Source organism: Ursus maritimus, unplaced genomic scaffold (assembly GCF_017311325.1).
Source record: "Ursus maritimus isolate PB19 unplaced genomic scaffold, ASM1731132v1 scaffold_29, whole genome shotgun sequence".
NCBI classification, from domain to species: domain Eukaryota; kingdom Metazoa; phylum Chordata; class Mammalia; order Carnivora; family Ursidae; genus Ursus; species Ursus maritimus.
This window is the reverse complement of record NW_024425452.1, coordinates 10097864-10117286: the sequence shown is the minus strand read 5'-3', so window position 1 is coordinate 10117286 and position 19423 is coordinate 10097864. Positions and strand designations below refer to the sequence as shown.

General features: G+C 38.5%; 1 protein-coding gene across 1 annotated transcript in view; it reads left to right on the top strand.

Moving 5' to 3' along the window:
• Positions 1–19030, top strand: part of PKHD1 (PKHD1 ciliary IPT domain containing fibrocystin/polyductin) — a 431701-nt gene extending 412671 nt beyond the window's left edge. Inside the window, 3 exon segments of the mRNA XM_040643571.1 lie at positions 1086–1244; positions 3430–3549; positions 18576–19030. Of these exon segments, the coding sequence (XP_040499505.1) occupies positions 1086–1244; positions 3430–3549; positions 18576–19030 (734 nt within the window).
• The last annotated feature ends 393 nt before the right edge of the window (positions 19031–19423 follow it).

Genomic DNA, 19423 nt, shown 5'->3' with positions numbered 1-19423 from the left:
TTTCTTTCTTTCTTTCTTTCTTTCTTTTTCTTTCTTTCTTTTTCTTTCTTCCTTTCTTCCTTTCTTCCTTTCTTTCTTTCTTTCTTTCTTTCTTTCTTTCTTTCTTTCTTTCTTTCCTCTCTGTCTCTTTCTTTCTTTTTCTTTCCTTCCTGCCTGTCTTCCTTCCATTATTCCTTCCTCCCTCACTCCCAGCCTCCCTCCTTTTGTTCGTTTGTTCCATCTTCTTTTTCTTTTTCTTCCCCTCTTTTTTGGCTGAGTAGTATTTCATTGTCTGGATCAATCATCGTTGGTTTATTCATTCCCATGTTGAAGAGCACTTGGGTTGTTCGCTGGCTTGGATGATTACAGATAGAGGTGCTACAAACATTTGTGTACTATTTTTATGTGTATAAGCAAGCTTTTGTTCTCTTAGATCTTGTATGCTTTATTCCAAAAATAATAATGAAGTGAGGAAGTGAAAATGAAATTCTTCAGTCTACTAAAGGATTTGAGATGAATTCTTAGAAAGATACAGTCTTGAAAGGAACTTGCCCATTTGCCCCATCATCATGACCAAAGTGGCTCCATCTGCCACTGCTCTACTCCCAGTTTTCCAGATAACAAAATTCTTATGGACATTAGAAAATTCTCTTGGCTCTGTGGTAGGAGACACTGTTCCCCTGTTTTGATGTGTACATGCCATTTTTTAAATAGGATACCTATGTCAGAGCAAGTAGTTTCACACATTCTGGAGTCGAGAGCATTTCTGTTCTAATTAGTGGAACATGAGAGTGAAACTGAAATTTTGCATTGGTGGAAAAGGTAAGTCTGAGAATGAAAGGAGAGAATTGGAAGAATGTCCCATCAGTAATGGACAGAATTGGAAAGAACAATTGTATGTTATTGTTGGAATTGGATTCTTGTAGTTCTTCAGAAATACAAATCTTGGATGTATTATTAGTTCATTTAATCACTTAATTCAATAAATATTTATTGAACCTAAGTGGCAGGTATAGTTGTAAACATATCTCTTCCACAAAATTTTTATTATATCAGCATTTTAAATCCTATTAATATGTTATTATTGGGGCTTTTTTTTTTAACAGGAGCCAATTTTACAGCTCGATCAAGGTCATTCACTGTCTCACCTGCGGCTAGGTCAGAGAAGTCAACCATCGTCTTGGCTGCTTCCCTGTGCTCAGTGGCCTCCTGGCTGGCTCTATGCTGTCTGGTGTTCGGTTGGTTTAAGAAAAGCAAAAGTAGAAGTATGTATATTTTTGTTTTGGGAATGAAAATATTGGTGGGGAAATATTATCATGTATAATATACTAACATTTCTTTTTCTTTCCCCAAAGAGAAATTTTTATGAAACTGCAACATATTAAACCACACGGAACCAAATTATTCAGTTCATACAGTAGAGACAAAGATTGCCTAACCTTAAATAATAATAGTGATAATAATGAGAGCTCTTATTTATTGAATACTCAATAGGGGCCAGATTCTAAGTATTTTACATACATGGATTTATTTAGCCTTCATAACAACCCTGTGACGTAGGGTCTGTGTTAAGGAGGTGGAACCCGAGGCACAGAAGTCTAAGTAACTTTCCCATGGTCACAAAATCAGGAAAAAACCAGGCAGTTGGGCTCCAGATCCTATTCTCTGAAACACTATGTTCCACTGCCCAGGTATTTACCTTAAAATAACAATAATACATGCATTATATGTTAACATAATTAACATGTTTTTTAATTTAAAAATGATGTTTTCAAATATATATAATGAAAAGAATGGCAGTTTTATAAAACTCTTTAATATCTGCCTTAAGAAAAGTCAGCTGGATTCTCTTAGCAGCTTCTGCATTACATTTGGTGCAATATATTGCTTTGGCTGAAGTATATGAAGAAAATCCAGCCTCACACAAGTACATAGTAGAAGGGGAGGAGTATTTTAATAGCCTTCACAGATAATTGTGGAGAATCTTCCTTGATACTGTACCCAAACTGGCCAAGAGATAGTTACTTAAAGAAACATCTCAATGTACTTTCTATACTCTGTTACATGGAAAACCACTAATCTGTCATGGAGCTTTTACCTACGTAGGAGGTTTTACCTACGCGTGATTTTGAAACATTATGCTTTAGCCATTTGGGAAATATTGTTTCACTGAGTTATAAAGATATTCCAAATGCTGACATATTTCATTCTATAATTTTTTTAAAAAACTGCATTTGGTAATATCAACATTACACTTTAAGAATTAGATATCTGCAAAACTTATAGTTGATATAAATTGTCCAAAATTCTAAATTTCCCATGAAAGTTTGAATTTTATCACTGGTGGCAAATATTGTCAGTTGTTTCATAGCAGTTACTGGCTAGCTTCATTCACTTAAAAAAAAAAAAAACTACCAAATACCCAAGTATGAATAACCAGGATCTGTCTCTCATTCTTCCAAGTTCTTTCAATGTAAAATGACGTTTCCTGAAAAAATCAGGTTTTTAGCTAACCTCAATCACTGAAGTGCTTTTTCTTGAGAAAAATTATCATATGCCATGGCCTGGCATCATGTGACATTACATTATGAATTTTTTTGTTTATCCTCTGCCATTCAAACTAGAATAAAACTCTATGAGAGTAGGGACCAGGGCTTTCTTACTCATTGTCTTTCCATTGCCTAGAACAGTTTGTGGTATGAGCAAGGTAAATATATTTTTGATAAAGATATTTAATAAATTAATGAATAGAATATAAAACATCTCATCAGTCAAAAATAGAAGTCTTCAATCAAAAGCACATATCTGCATGATCTCTAGGGATTGCACCAATGTCAGTTTCCTGGTTTTGATATCATACTATATAGTTACATAGGTTAAAGTGGAGGAGGGTGGAGGAGGGTAATTGAATCCTTCCTGTATATTTCTTTGCAGCTTCCTGTGACTCTATCATTATTTCAAAGTAAAAAGTTAAAAAGAGTATTGTAACATTCTATACCAGCTCTGTCCAGTAAAAATATAACATGAACCACACATGTGAGGCACATGATGCAATTTTCTAGTATCCTCTTGACCTAATACATCAAATTTCATTTCAATATGTAATAAATATAAAAATATTATGTATTTTACAGTTTTTCAAAATCATTTGTATATTTTACACTTACAGCACATCTAAATTCAAACTAGGCACATTTCAAGTATTGTGTAGCCACATATGGTGGCTAATGTATAGTTTTATGCCTTAAAGTTGCTGGTCAGTATAAGGGATTGTACTTCCTTATTTCTTAAGCTCTGAAAACATTATATGCATTCTAGCGCATGTATATCACAATCATCTTGTGGGGGCATATAAGAGAAACACCTTAGCATCTGGACCTGTTTACAAATAAAGATGATGTTTCATTCTAGAAAACAAGAAACAGTCACATCTTTTTCTCTTTACTCTAGAAGTAAAAAGTGAAGATATTTCTGAATTCCAGACTAACGATCAAAAGAATCATATCCACCTCTCATCCAAATGCCAAAGATCACAAGAGACTAAAAAGGAAGATGCCATGATGGGAGAAGGTAAGCTTGGACAGTGATTCCCACAAGAGACACCCATCATGGATGAGCTGTGGCCTCCTTCTCTCCATGGCTGTCAGTTTCTGGATCAATTTAGTTGTTAGCCCCTTCTTTAGTGTTTGTCACTTCTTCTCAAGGAAGTTACACCCCAGCATAGGAGGACGCAAGGCCAGCTGATTCAATGAGCTATTAATCAGTTATTCAATTTGACATTTATATTTTTTCTTAGTAGATGATAATTGGTTTAACATTTGAATTTGTTACATAAAGAAAAGGAAAACCAAAGTATAGGCATATAATCTTTCCCTTAGCTATTGCAAAGCTGCCAGTCTGGCAACATTATCTAATTTGGGAAATAAGATAGTGGAGTTGCCAAATACCAGCTATGCAAATTAGATTGAATATGGAACCCTTAAGAAATGAGTCAGCTTTGTTAAGCTCTGTTTGTTGTTTGGTCATACTTTTTAGCAAAATGTATTATTTGCTTACATTGTACATAAATGCTAGATGATTTTGCTTGTTATATTTTTTATATGCCATTGGAATTGGTGCCAAGCAAAGAAAAGGTAAGCATTTACTTCAGACCAATGCTTTGCCCTTGTCCTTCTAAGACACAGAAAATAGGAAGATGGTGGACAGAACACAAGATGGATTTGCCAAATATGGATATAGTGTCTGAAAAATATTCATATAATTTCCATGGATCTGAAATGCTTTGAAGCATACACTCTACAGAGAATAATATTGCTATTTATTCTAAGCAATAGTCAATATTCATGATATTTTCTGCTTGACAAAGGAATATGAATCTTAATGGTTCTAGTACCATGTTTAACTAAAAAGTAGCAATTCGATGTTGTTCTGCCTCTCTAGTTCAATGAACTCTGGAGTGTATGTGTGTGTGTGTGTGTGTGCACATGTGTGTGTATAAATATCAGTTTGTTTGCCTTTTTGTATTTCTCCTCTGGAGGAAATGAAGTCATTTTTTTTAGAAATATCCCAACAAATTAGCCAGCCATACTCCAGCCTGGCCCCCCAAAGGTGGTATAGGTTTGGAGTGAGCGGGTGTGAGAAGAAGGAAGACAAAGAAAAATGGACAGGAATTCTTTCTGGATTCCATCCAAGACCACACTAATTTTGGTTTCTAGAAAACTCTTGTCCGTATTACTGCATGCAAATTCAGACCAAGTGTTTGAAAATGCTCATCTGAACTCAGCACTGCAAAGAACAGCATATTCAGCTGCATTCTTAAGCAAACAACAAGAGTGATGCTAATCTCCTCCTAATCTAATATGGCTATCTCCATGAATCTCAGTTGCCCTACTTAAATTAACTACATTAAGCAGTCCACAATGCCTGGGTGTTTTATTAAGGAACATTTTTTATCTGGTGGCTTATTAATAAATTATCAGGAATGAGATAAAGGACAGGGTTCCTGTGGAAAAGTTTAGATTGAAGGGATGGGAGTATCAAAGGCCATGTTATTGGGACATCCAGGTTAAAAATAGAAAGATGTGTTATCCAAATCCACCCCTAGGGATCATAGCAGATTTGTTTCCTTATTTTCTACGCTTTGTCCAAAGCTAAAGAGCATCGATTCCAAGGCAAGTAATGACGCATTTCCTACTTTTCTTCAGGAATTATTACCAGCTACAAAGCAACTAGTTACTGCTAGCTGCAAATAAGTTTGGTTTTATTTCATTATTTCCATGGCACTTTAGTTTCCCGTTTCCCTCTTTTTCTAAACTTTTGGGATCGGCCATGTCTCTCTCCTGAGCACAATGCATTCACTCAGTACTACCTGCCACTAAGATTATTCAGCTGGTGGACTTGAGCATTTCCACAGTCCCATAGATTCAGACTGTCAACTCATCCTGTTGTGGCTTTTGCTAAAAATTGCATGGTTGCAATGGGGGGAGGTGAAGAGTTACAACGGGGAAAGAAAGGTGTGCTGCATATATCCCTCATATTTTATTATTACCAGCCATCTGAGCCAGCTTTTAAAATTCATATCTGTGCTTGTCACTCTACCCATCAGAAGATGTGATGAATTCTCAGTGTTAGCTGGAGAGCAGGAGAATGTGACAGTTAACAGCATGAAGGCCAGGAGTCAGACAGACTCAGTTTCATCCTGACTCTCCCGTTGACTTGCTTCCCGGCCTCAAGGAAGCCAACTGTCTTCTCTGTGCCCGTCAGGCTCCCTCACTGGTAAAGTTGTCATAATAATACCGCCAGTCCTTATGGTAGTTGTGCGGCTTAAGTGAGTTAATATCACTAAAGTGTGCAGAACATTCCCTGGCATATTGTATATAATATATATGTGTTAGCTCTTGTTGGTTCTTCTTGTTAGTTAAGACTCAAAGCCTTCCAAGGCCTGACTCCATCCTATCTTCGTAATCTTACTTTGCAATTCACCTTCCTGCCACCTGCTCACACTCCCCACACTAACTCGAGTTGCTCATCCTGGGACTTGTCTAAGAACTTCCCACCATTGGCTTGCACGGTTTCTTCCAGTTAGATTGTTTGTCTTCACCTGTTAAAACCTCCTGGAGCTTTTAAGCACCAGCTAAATGTGTGTTGTTGTTGTTGTTGTTGTTGTTTCATAAAGTCTTTCCCAGTCCCTCCTACTTCATTGAAAGTTAGTATTTTCCTCTTTGGGTGCCAAGAATATTAACTGTGTGCCTCTGTGGTAGTACTTGTGTTTTTTAGAATTTATCATACATAGATGGTTGTCTGTTCCCACAGGCCAGGGCTTCTTAACCAGGGTAATTTTGGCCCCCAAGTGGGATGAAAATCTTATCCTGATTTTCCTAGGATTTTCCCAGTTTTAAAAATCAAAGCCTTATGTCTCAGGAACTCCCTCCGTCTCAGACAAATTGAGACAGTTGGCCATTCTACCTTCAGGGGACATTTGCAATGCCAAACACAGGGCTCGATCCCAGGACCCTAAGGTCATGACCTGAGCTGAAATCAAGGGGCAGATGCCCAACTGACTGAGCCACCCAGGCACCCCTGTCTGGAGACATTTTTGTTGTCACAGTTGTCACAGGGAGGGGGAGATACTACTGGCATCTGGCGAGAAGAGATCAGGGGTGCTGTAAACATCTTATGATGCATGGGACCACCCCACAATAAAGATTATTTGTCTCAAGACATCAGTAATGTCTAGGTTGAGAAATCCCGGCAGAAGCTGTTATTTGTCTTCGTAACATATAGATGGGAGATGCTGGAATGACTTAATAAATAGTTAGATTATGTTTCCCAATAAATATTGAATAAGTATTTATTTACCTCCTGATATTTATTTAGAACCTTATGACATCCTTTCTGTATAGTTGCAAAGAAGTGATATCTGGTCCCCTGTCCTTTATGAGTTTGCAGTATGGTTGAGACACAAGAGTTATATTTGGGGGAAAATGAAAGAACAATTCTAGGCAACAAACAATTAAGTGTAAAGCAGTCAAAACAAACAATATGTATTCAATGCATTTATGGATGGGAGGGAATGCTCCAAGAGAGAAAGAATATCATTATCTTAAGTTACATGTTCAGTCCCTCTAGCTCCTAAATCATATCACACTGTTTCAAATCCCATTTGCTAAGGGCTTGGCTGTCCAGTTTTCACACACCCAGGTTTATGGAAATGCCAGGGAGGGAGTCTAGCTTTGCTCTGTCAAAGCTCAGTTTTGTGTCATTCCTTCTCAACCGTTCCCTGGCTCTCCTAATTTGGTTGACAGGGGGCAGATCTCCCAGGCGAGACACCTCAGAGTTATCTTTACCTCCTAGTGTTTCCCCTACCGCCCCGTGCCCTTGTTCAGGGCACAAGTTCGACCAATTCCTTCTCTACAATGTCTTGGGTTTTCACTTTCACCCACTCCCTTTCACAGATATATCTTGCATTCAGTCTCAGCTAATAGATGTCCACCGCTCCACTCCTTCTTTCCCTCCAGGGCAATAGTCCCCATACACAACTAGTTTTCCCAACTTCAAAATGTCCTTCTCCAACAGAGCCACATATCTGAAGTCTCTACTCCTTCCTATCCCAGATCGAATTCTTTTCCTCCTTTACAATTTTTTATTTTTTTATTTTAGCTAGAAGGAATAATCCCCTTCTCTCAACTTCTATAACACTTCCCTCTTGTTCCCTTAACACCTTTTATATATAATATAATTTTGGTGTTTGTGTGGTCCAGATCCTTTCGTGAAAGTTCTGTATCTTTTCTAATTCTAGTGGCACTGTTACCATAGGGCGTTAGGATATTAGACCACTTATAATTATTGTTGTTGAGTGAACGATGAAGACAGAGATGAAATGAGACCCCTTCCTACCCTTCCCCCTCTTTAGAGAACCCTGGATTCCAGCAGTTTTTTCAACTGCTATAGAAAAGTCCCCTTATCTCTTGTAAAAGAGATGTAGAACGTTTATTTGGGTTCACAAAATTAACAACAGGGTAATGACTATACATCTTCGGGATCCTAACAATAAGCAAAAGGTAACTTCTTACTTCCAGGCAAAATGCTTTCTAGGGCCACTTTAGTTTCCTTGCTACTGCCTTAGTCTTTGTGGGACAGCTACTGCTGCAGAACTCAGTGCTGCCTTCTGAGCAAACACTGATCTTTGGACACTAACCACTTTTTTTTTGTTGTTTTTATGAAATCCATGTACACGATGTTGGAAATTGAAAATTGACATGTAAAAATGGCAAGATACTATGGATGTGTGACTGTAACCATCGACTTCAGGGATTTATGTCTCCCACTTTAGAGTCCTATTGACTATATATGGTGTATTTTGTGAATATAAAATAAAAAGGGCTGTCAGTTTACCTTTATAAGTACAAATCTATAAGAATGACAGGGAAATGGGAAGAGAGAGATGGCCTCAAGATATCCAGAAGCAGGGAAGACCAAAACAACTCAGAACTACAAATTGTCTCAAGTTCCCAGGAAAGTAAAACTATATTTGGAAATTAATAAATAGCATACCCATGTCATATAATTAAAAAGATATAAACCTCTCCTAATTTAAAAACATGAATAAAATCTAGCACTTAATTCCTTAAGAAAACTTCTGAAAATAGGAGTATTTTTTAAAATACTAGGAATAAGAGCCTTCCTGTTAAATAAGATGGAGAATTCCAAGGCTCTTTACAATCGAGATCCAATACCATTTTTAAAAATGGAATATTACAAGAAGCACTACTCACACAAACACAAAACAAGTAATTCATTACCATAACTTTATAACATATATCTTAGGATGCTAGGAAACACGGATATAAAAAAAATTAAGGCAATGTTAGAGAAAATACCTGATGGTTTGCAGATGATACATTGTTTAATAGTAACTTAAAAGATTTCAACCTTTAACTGCTATAATTTATAAGTAACTTGAGTAGCTTACTCAATATTATGTCAGTTTATGCAAAAATAATATTGTATAAGCCAATGGTATACAGTTATGAAACATACTGAAATGCATAATAGCGACTTAAAAAATATACGGTCTTGGAAAACAATCTTAAGAGATGTATTGGACTTATATAAAAAATAAACTGTATTCTATTGAATTGTTTAAAGGGGAGACTTGATTACATAAGGAATTGCAACATGTTTCTAATTAGATTGACTAATATTGCGAAGTCATCAGTAGTTCCTAAATTAATTTTGGTTTAATGCAGTTACAACCATTTTATACTGAATAAAACAGCATAAGATGATTCTAAAGTTCTTCAGAAAATACAGATCAATGATACAAAGCCAACTTTTTTTTTTATAAGAAATTGATTTTATGACAGTAGGGATGGGTAGCTCAAAGGAATAATATTTAAGTTACTATTTTTAAGGCAGTATGATACTGACACAAGAATATGTGGAGATGTTAGTGCAAATAACTTCAATTAGATATAAGTATTAGATATATTAGTGTAACATGATAAAGGAAATAACAAAAATAGAACAAGTGTTAGTCTATCAATAAGGTTAGTAAATTTGACTATTTAGAACATTTCTCAATCTAGATTCACACTTCAAAAAATAAGCAAAGTGGGGGCGCCTGGGTGGCTCAGTCAGTAAAGCATCTGACTCTTGTTTTCAGCTTAAGTCATAATCTCAGGTTTGTGAGGTTGAGCCCCAGGTCAGGCTCCACACTCAGCAGGGACTCTGCCTGAGACTCTCTCTCTCCCTCTCCCTCTGCCCCTCCCCACCCCCACTCGCCCTTGTTCTCTCTCTCCCTCTCAAAAACCCCCCAAAATACATCAAAATAAACTCCATATGGATTAATGAGTTAAATCAGGTTTACTAAAACATATCCATTGCTGGAATATTATAAAAACAATAAAATGGAAATCACTCATGATGTAATATGGGATTAAATGCATTTTTTCCTTCATCTTTTTAAAATTTCCATACCTTCTGATCTGTAATTCATTTCTTATTAAAAATATACTATCATTTTTCACTTAAGGGAACAAATAATCTAGATTAATTAATCTTAATTATTGCATATGCCTTCTTCAATATGTGGGCAGGACTGTTGCCCTTATTAACAAATGAGAAACCAAGGTGAAGTACATTCTTTCTGTTGGTTGATCAACTGTCCATCTGTCTGCTTCAGACGCTATTTAGACTCTAGAGTCCAGGTGACTATATTTGGCCCTCTATGCTGAATCCAGGTCATCCAACACAGAATGCATGGCGACTGGGCTGGGAAAATAGGAGCAGTGAGGGTGGTGGAAGGAGGAGGAGAGACTCATTGCTAATATTCCCCTTGCAAAAGGAGCCAGTGAGCAGTACCCACACAAATTTAAAACAATCACAGGCACTCCATATACTTGTTGCCCAAGAAAGTTTTGGAAAGCAAAGGAGGTTAAGGATAGCTGGAAAAGTTACAGCTGTCTGTGGTGAACTGGATCCAAAACCACTAGCTGAAAGGGTCCAAAACCACTGAGTCTTACTTTTCATAGAAGAGGGATATATGTTCCTGTGTTTTATCCCATTCTTCCTAAAACTCGATCAAACCCACCAGTGGGGCTCTCAGTGTCATGGAGGGGCCATTTGAAATCTTATCTTTCCATTTTAATGGGGACTCACCAACAAGGTGGAGGTAGAAGAGAAGCATGCCAGTTCATATGTTTTGATATTCACTATTCTTCCTTCCCTAAAACCCAAACATTCAGCTGAATGCCTTAGGACATGTATCTGCTATAAATTCATTTTTTATCTAATTTGTCTGAGATCTAAGCTTCCTATGGAGGTCCGAGATCAAAGGATCTGATTCTTTCTGATGTCAGTGCTGACATATAATGTGTGCTGACTTAGTTCTGTCTATAACCTCACAGTGGGAGGCGGCCAGCCTCCCTGGGCACCTTTACACAGTGCACTTTCATTTCGACTAGGGAGTCTGTCAGGTATGTTGCTGATTGGAGCTTCCATGTAAATAATTCATGGGAGATTTTTAAATGTTTTGGGGCCTGAAAACGAAAGATACACTTGTGTTAGTCTTTTATGAATAGATGCAGACTTGAAGAACAAGGGGGAACAGATCTCCAATGACGGTCTCTCAAAAACAAGATAACAGTATCTTCAATGGGTTGAAAATAGGTGACTTGTCGTGTTTGATTCCTCTTCTATGAAGTGGTATTGGTTTTACCAAGGGATAAAAATTCAAAGCCTTTTTTCCCCTTTTTTACGTTTGCTTCTATCTGACAATGTATTTTTCTTGTTCTTTGGTTATTTGCTGATCTCAATAAACTATGTCTTTTCCTTCTGGTGGGGGCAGTAATTATGGGGATGACACCAATCTCAGTAGTTGGCATAGGACTGGGCATAAGAGGGAGACAAGGCTGATGGCACAAAAAGTTCCTTCCTGGAAGGAACTCGACATCCCAAGGGAAAGACAAAACCGTCATACAAGGAAAGGTGACCAATGACAGAAGCGGTTGCCCAAGTCGAATGAGAAACTTTAGTCAACAAGTATTGAGGCATAAATTAATGTAGTTTAAGCTGTCCAGGAACTGTTCTGGAAGGATCTAAAGATCCCATAGGGAAACTAGGATAACCTGAAAGTTCTCATAGCTCTAAGCAAGAAAATCATTCCATAGTTAGGTCATATCCCACAGCAGATACATGCCAGGGAAAACGACTATGGAAAAGGAGAGAGAAGACAGGAATAACATGGGTTTAGCAGAATATTAATTGATGTATCACAGAGACAATGTAAACAACATGATAACTTTATCTCACTTGACTGCTCCAAATCAAATGTATATCACATATATTTATATTATGTCATTACCCTCGCTTTCCTCACCTCACTTCCCCTTCATTATTAGGTTAAATTGAGGTAGAAAATTGGTACCCTTTGCCCCGATAAATTCTGATACAGACATGATCACTGTCTGCTAATGCACATCAAAACAACTCTTGGGGGGGGCACCTGGGTGGCGCAGCCGTTAAGCATCTGCCTTCGGCTCAGGGCGTGATCCCGGCGTTCTGGGTTCGAGCCCCACATCAGGCTCCTCCGCTATGAGCCTGCTTCTTCCTCTCCCACTCCCCCTGCTTGTGTTCCCTCTCTCGCTGGCTGTCTCTATCTCTGTCGAATAAATAAATAAAATCTTTAAAAAAAAAAAAAAAAAAAAAACAACTCTTGGGAAACTGAGAGAGGAGATAATATACAGGTTAATAAAGTAGCATTTACGTTAAGGAATTTGGAAGTGAGAGATAAGAAAAGCAGGCATGGGAAATGTTGATGACAGTATTGCCATAGCCCCCCCCCCCCCCGAGGAATTTAGGATAGTTCTCAACATTTGTTCTCACTGTAAGGCCCATGAAAGATGACATTTGCATGCATGCCATATTCCCATGCATGTATTCAACCCAACATTCTTCTTAACTCCCCGCTGCTATCCTCAGCTCTACACAGTATTCTGTGGTGCTTAAAGTACAGACTCTGGAGCCAAGAATCTTGAATTCTGTCAAGTAAGTAAGATCTGCCACTACTTTGTATGTGGTCGTGGGAGGCTACCTAACCTCTCTGTACCCGATGGCCTCCCTTCTAAAAGGGAGATAATAGCACTTACTTCCGGGTGTTGTTGTAAGTATTAAATTACGTATATGTATAATTAGTGCCCAACATGTGATAATTGCTGTAATTGCTATTTAAGTGTTATTTTCAATAATTAGCCCGTTCCTCTTCAAAAGACACATACTGGAAAACAAATGAATAAGGGCGTCATTAAGAGAACAGTCTTGAGTTTCTTTTAATTTGTTAAAAACCCTATAATTTAATAAAACTGTTTTTTAAAAAGATTTTATTTATTCATTTGTGAAAGAGACAGAGACAGAGAGAGTACAAGCAGGAGGAGGGGCAGAGGGAGAGAGAGAAGCAAACTCTCCGCTGAGCTGGGAGCCCAACATGGGACTCGGTCCTAGGACCTGGGAATCATGACCTGAGCCAAAGGCAGATGCTTAACCATCTGAGCCACCCAGGCACCTCAATAAAACTGTTTTTTAAATCGAATCATGGTACCTTAATGTTTATAAAAAATAGATTGATACATCCCTCAATACACAATGTGTTGTGATAATAAGAAACACATGAGTTAGGAAGTACTTTGTGAAGGAAGTAAGGCATTGGAGAGATGACTAAAAGGCAGAGAATGTTGAAAGATAGGATGAAAAAATATTTCAGGGCTACGGTATTTTATGATAATTTTTACAGGTGGGAGATGAGGTAATTAGGGGGAAGAGCTCAGACTTTTGGGCTCAGAGGAGGACGCAGCCAGAGACTAAGCACTATGTACTTTAAAGGAATTGGACTTGAACGCCCAGCCATAGAGACTTTAAGATGTCAAAGTTGGAAGAGAATATACTTTTTGAAAACAGTGCTTGTAATGTGTATGGCAGTATGTACATTAAATTCCCATGAAATACTCATATGAATGGTTCTTTTGTTTCTTCTTCAAGTTATCATCATCATCACAATAATAACACAACCACAACACAACAGCTGAGCTTAATAGGGTCCTTCATAGTTTACAAGGTGCCAAAACATGTAACTCATCTGCTTTCATGACAATTTTAAGAGATAGCAGACCAAATCATCCCATATCACTAATAAGAAAACTGCAATTCAAAGGGTCAGTTAGTTTTTCTAGTAAACCGAGGCATAGGTTCAGTAGTTTGTCCCATTCCAAAACTTGCACTCTTACCAACTGCCCTGAGGTCATGTGTGAGTGTGCGCGTGTGCACACACACACACGTGTACGCATACACACTCACACATACATACACGAATATGCACACACACACACACACACATCCACAGACACACAGTGAGCACTAGCCAGAATGTGAAATTAGGGACTTTGTTACTGTGAAATGCTTTTCCATATACGTCACCTGAAAAAGCTTCCCACTTCCTTGAACATTCCTCTTAACAGAAAAGGAAACTAATACCAGTATTCAATTAACAGTGAGATAATTTCTACGGAAGATAAAAGCAGAGCAGGAGCAAGCCCATGTTTTCAAGAAGGCTATAATTTCTTGGGGGGGGGGAATGTAAAATATATTCACGTCCTTATATTTATAGTATTCATTCAAGAAAAACTCATTAGCACTTACAGCCACCAGGAAGTTGGACAGCCACCAGTAATACAGCCTGAGAGGAACATTTGTATTTTCAATTGGTTGATCTTCATATGTACCGAAAATGTTTTGTGTTTTTTTCTGATGCAATAGAAATACACTCTGTTTTACTTTCTCTAGATTATAAACTCTCTTCTGTCTTTTTGTATATTAGAATGTCTTCCCACCATATTATGCCTCAAAACTTGAGTCATCTCTTTTGTGAAGTCTTCCTAACCTTTCAGGAGGGTTAAGTAATTCCTCTTCTGTGTTCCCTAGTATTTTACTTATACACGCTCTACACACACTCACTATAAGGCTTTCACCTTAATCAGCTTACAGGTCTGTTTCCTGGAGCTCCTGGAGAGCACAGGACATGTTCCCAGGACCTTTGTTATCATAGGACCTAGTACAGGCTCCATGCATTTTCTAATTTATGTCTGTCTCCACTACTAGAGCATAAATTCCATGATACTAGGACTGCTTCTTGTTCATTGCTGTATTTCTAGGCCTACCACATAGGTTCTCAGAAAGTAATGAATGAAAGAATGAATCAATGAACTAATAAACCAGTGAGAAAATAGATGAGCTCTCCAATGAAGAATCTCCGGAGGCTCAGAATGATTCATCCTACAACCTAGTTTGAACACCTAAAATGGGGTTGCATGAATGAAATGGGTAAGGAAAGAAAAGAGTAGAATTTGAGAAAAATTTGACAAGTTCATTCTTTAGAGATATTGAATCTGAGGCACTTTTGAAACTTCAGAATGAAAATGTCTCAAACCTTCAGCAACCAAGATACTTGGCAAATAAATGCAATTCTAAGAGCTGACATCTAAGAAAACTGGTGAGAATGGAATGTGTCTACAAAATATAAGCAAACTTGGGAGAAAAGATACTCCCAAGTTAGATACCTGGAGTCTCTCTCTTTTTTTTTTTTATTAAAGATTTTATTTATTTCACAGAGATAGAGACAGCCAGCGAGAGAGGGAACACAAGCAGGGGGAGTGGGAGAGGAAGAAGCAGGCTCATAGTGGAGGAGCCTGATGTGAGGCTTGATCCCGCAACGCCAGGATCACGCCCTGAGCCGAAGGCAGACGCTTAACCGCTGTGCCACCCAGGTGCCCCTGGAGTCTCTCTTTTTAATTGTGCTTGCTTGTTCATTTTAATGTGAATTTGTATAATGTTTCTATCTGTGTGAGATAAAGATATCTACAGGGCTATTAATTTAGGGTACATTTGTTTTTAAAAATAAACTGTAGACAGAGTCAAAAAAGATGCATGTGGAATCCTATTAAATAATTATGTTAGATGGTAAAGACCAGGCTAGCTAATTCAAATCTCCTATCTATACTTGGAGGGTTTGTGACTTAGGGCAAGTAACTTCATACTCTGTACCTTTGTTTCTCCATCTGTAAAATGAGGACAATAATGGGACAAGCCTTCTGGGGTGGCTATGAAGATTAAGTGAGTGAATACATGTCAAGCATGAAGAACAGTGCCTGGAAGGGATGTGTACTCTCTGAGCACTAGCGATTTGAATTACTGTGATTATTATTTATCCAGTCTACCACATCATACCACATGGGTGGTGCTAACATGATTCACCTTATTTAACCTTCAGACAATCCTATGAGATGGGTACTATCAATATAACTGTTTTACAGATGAGGAAACTGAAGTACATGGAGAGTAAGCAGAATCTGCACATGTGTTCAGCAAGTAAAGGACCAAGCAGAAACTCGAACTACATTTGATTCCAAGCCTGTAACCTTAGCTGCTTTGCTATGTTGCTTCTAGGGACCCTGTCTCATATATTTAATACCATAAACATCTGTTTTAGTAGGTTTTACTTCACTGCATCAGTAGAACTCTATATAGCTCTAGTTCATCTTTATTTATTACCCAATAATAGGATAGGTTGGTTGGCTCATTCACATAGGGCATGGTCACATTTTAAAGGCTAGAAGTGTTATGGCTTATATAACGCATCCTGCAAAGAACTGGGATGGATTAGGGCAAAAGTGCCCGGATCATCTGTTTACTGTAGCAGTACCAATGTTGTGCTCTTCTGAGCTGAATATTCATTCTGTTGAATAGGAAAATAAAATATGAATGAAATGTCAGGGGAAGGAAACTGTAATTAAAACAAGACTACTAAAATGAAATACATTTGAGTAAATTGTGAAATAGTACCTGAGAGTAATATGAAATTCTACAACTGAGGTCCAGAGAGGCGAAGAAGCAGGAGGAAAGTCACAGAGCCAGCTAGCAGGGAAGGGTGACTTGAGCCCTGGTTTTGTGACTCCAGTCAGTGCTCCTTCTTTCTTTCCACTATTACACAACCATAAATGTACACACTCATACGAATACATGCCTACTGATGTGTTTATGTTATCTCTACATTTGTTTATATTCACATTTTGTAAAATCAAAGATAATCAAATTGTGAATTTGTCATAAAAACCACAGTGTTAAGTAAGACTGGCTTTTAGAGCTCAAATTTTCTTTTAAGATTTTATTTATTTATTTATTTACTTACTTAGAGAGTTGGGGGGTGGGGAGAAGCATACTCCACACTGAGCAGAGAGCCCAACATGGGGCTCAATCCCAGGACCCTGAGATCATGACCTGAGCCAAAGGACTGAGACACCCAGGCACCCTTAGAGCTCAGATTTCTTAATATAAATGTGAGTTGGCCTGCTTGGTAAGCCTGGCTGCGGTCTGGTTTTTGTATTTAAGCCATTGTGCTTACAAGGAGAAATCCTTGTTGACTTATCTGCATCATAAAAAGTGTTTTTTTAGGGGAAGTGATATGATTAAATTTTTATTTTTTATTTGTATTTATTTCTTTGTTTAATTTTTTAATAATATTTTTATTATATAGTCATCATACAGTACATCCCTAGTTTTTGATGTAAAGTTCCATGATTCATTACTTGAGTGTAACACCCAGTGCACCATGCAATACATGTCCTCCTTACTACCCATCACCAGCCTATCCCATTCCCCCACCCTTCTCCCCTCTGAAGCCCTCAGTTTGTTTCCCAGAGTCCATCGTCTCTCATGGTTCATTCCCCCTTCTCTTTACCCCCCCTTTCTTCTTCCCTTTCTTCTCCTACCGATCTTCCTAGTTCTTATGTTCCATAAGTTAGTGAAACCATATGATAATTGTCTTTCTCTGCTTGACTTATTTCGCTTAGCATTATCTCCTCCAGTCCCGTCCATGTTGCAGCAAATGTTGAGAAATCATTCTTTTTTGATGGCTGAGTAATATTCCATTGTATATATGGACCACATCTTTTTTTTTTAATCCCAGCAGAAATTTTTATTTATTTATTTATTTATTTATTTAATGTTTATTATATTATGTTAGTCACCATACAGTACATCCCTGGTTTCTGATGTAAAGTTCGATGATTCATTAGTTGCATATAACACCCAGTGCACCATGCAATACGTGCTCTCCTTACTACCCATCACCAGCTTATCCCATTCCCTCACCTCCCTCCCCTCTGAAGCCCTCAGTTTGCTTCTCAGAGTCCATAGTCTCTCATGCTTCATTCCCCCTTCTGATTACCCCCCTTTCTTTATCCCTTTCTTCTCCTACCGATCTTCCTAGTTCTTATGATCCATAGAGGAGAGAAATCATATGATAATTGTCTTTCTCTGCTTGACTTATTTCACTTAGCATTATCTCCTCCAGTGCTGTCCATGTTGCTGCAAATGTCGAGAACTCGTTCTTTCTGATAGCTGAGTAATATTCCATTGTATATATGGACCACAACTTCTTAATCCAGTCATCTGTTGAAGGGCATCTCGGCTCCTTCCACGATTTAGCTATTGTGGACAAGGCTGCTATGAACATTTGGGGTGCATATGGCCCTTCTCTTCACTACGTCTGTATCTTTGGGGTAAATACCCAGTAGTGCAATTGCTGGATCATAGGGTAGCTCAATTTTTAATTTTTTAAGAGACTTCCACACTGTTTTCCAAAGTGGCTGTACCAACTCGCATTCCCACCAACAATGTAGAAGGGATCCCCTTTCTCCACATCCTCTTATTTATTAAGTGGAGCCTAATGCAGGGCTTGAACTCCCCACCCTGAGATCAAGGCCTGAGCTGACGTCAAGAGTTGGACACTCAACTGCCTGAGCCACTCACATGTGCCTTTCAATTCTTTATTAGATAATTAATATTAATTATAAATCGGGCATGGAATACAGTGGCTCTTTTGGGAAAAATATGTTTCTGGAGGTATTTGTAAATCAATAAGCTGATACAACTCAATCTTTAATTGACAGTATCGTTTCAGGAATCTTAATATATATAAAGTGAGGGTTCTTACCTTAACTGATTTGAGAACTAAATCCATTTCTTCCCCAACTTCTTTTCTCCCACAGATATGAAGATGAAGGTCTTTGTGGACAAGCTGAGCCAGCTCCCACACCAGTCCCTGAATGGAGTGTCCCGAAGGAAGGTGGGCCGGCGTGCTGCCCGAGAGGAGGGTGGCCGCTGGGAAGAGGCTGCTGTGCCTGCTCCCAGTATTACCAGCGTCACATCCCAGGGGCACACCTGTGCTCCAGGCCCTCCTGCTCAGCAGGTGTACCTGCAAGAGACTGCGGGCTGGAAGGAGGCCCAAGAGCAGTTGGTCAGGTACCAGCTGGCGGGCCAAGATCAGAGGTTGCTGCTCTGCCCAGACCTTAGACGAGAGCAGCAGCAGATGCAGGTGCAGAGCCTGTTGGGCCAGAAAGGAGGCTGCTTGGGGCTTTCTCAAGAGAAGAAAGCCTCTTGTGGTGCTCCCCAGACATTCTGTCCTCTTCCCGTACACCCGGAACCTATTCAGGAACAGCTGTGATGGACGCATGAAAATTGATGTGCTCATGGGCTTTGCTGAGACTTTAATTAAGGACAAAGATATAAAAACAGTAAGTTTGGGGAAGGCAGTTGTCCACAGACCAATGCTGACATTTTTTTAAATAGTTCTTCCTGTTAGTAGCTGGGTCAAATTTACAACTAGAAGAAAACTATTTGGCGAGACCAGGGATAACCAAGTGCCCAAGCAGATTATTAGTGAACTCATTTTTCAGAGCACTGATTTTTTGGAGAAGATAATGTGTACAGCTACCCAATGAAGGAGGGAAGAGATTATATCATGTGCAACCTCTCTAGGCTGTGTGCGAGGCGTTCTGATAAAGACCAGAGTGGAGGGTCAACGGGTATCAAGTTGGGTAGGGATGCTAAAGGCAAT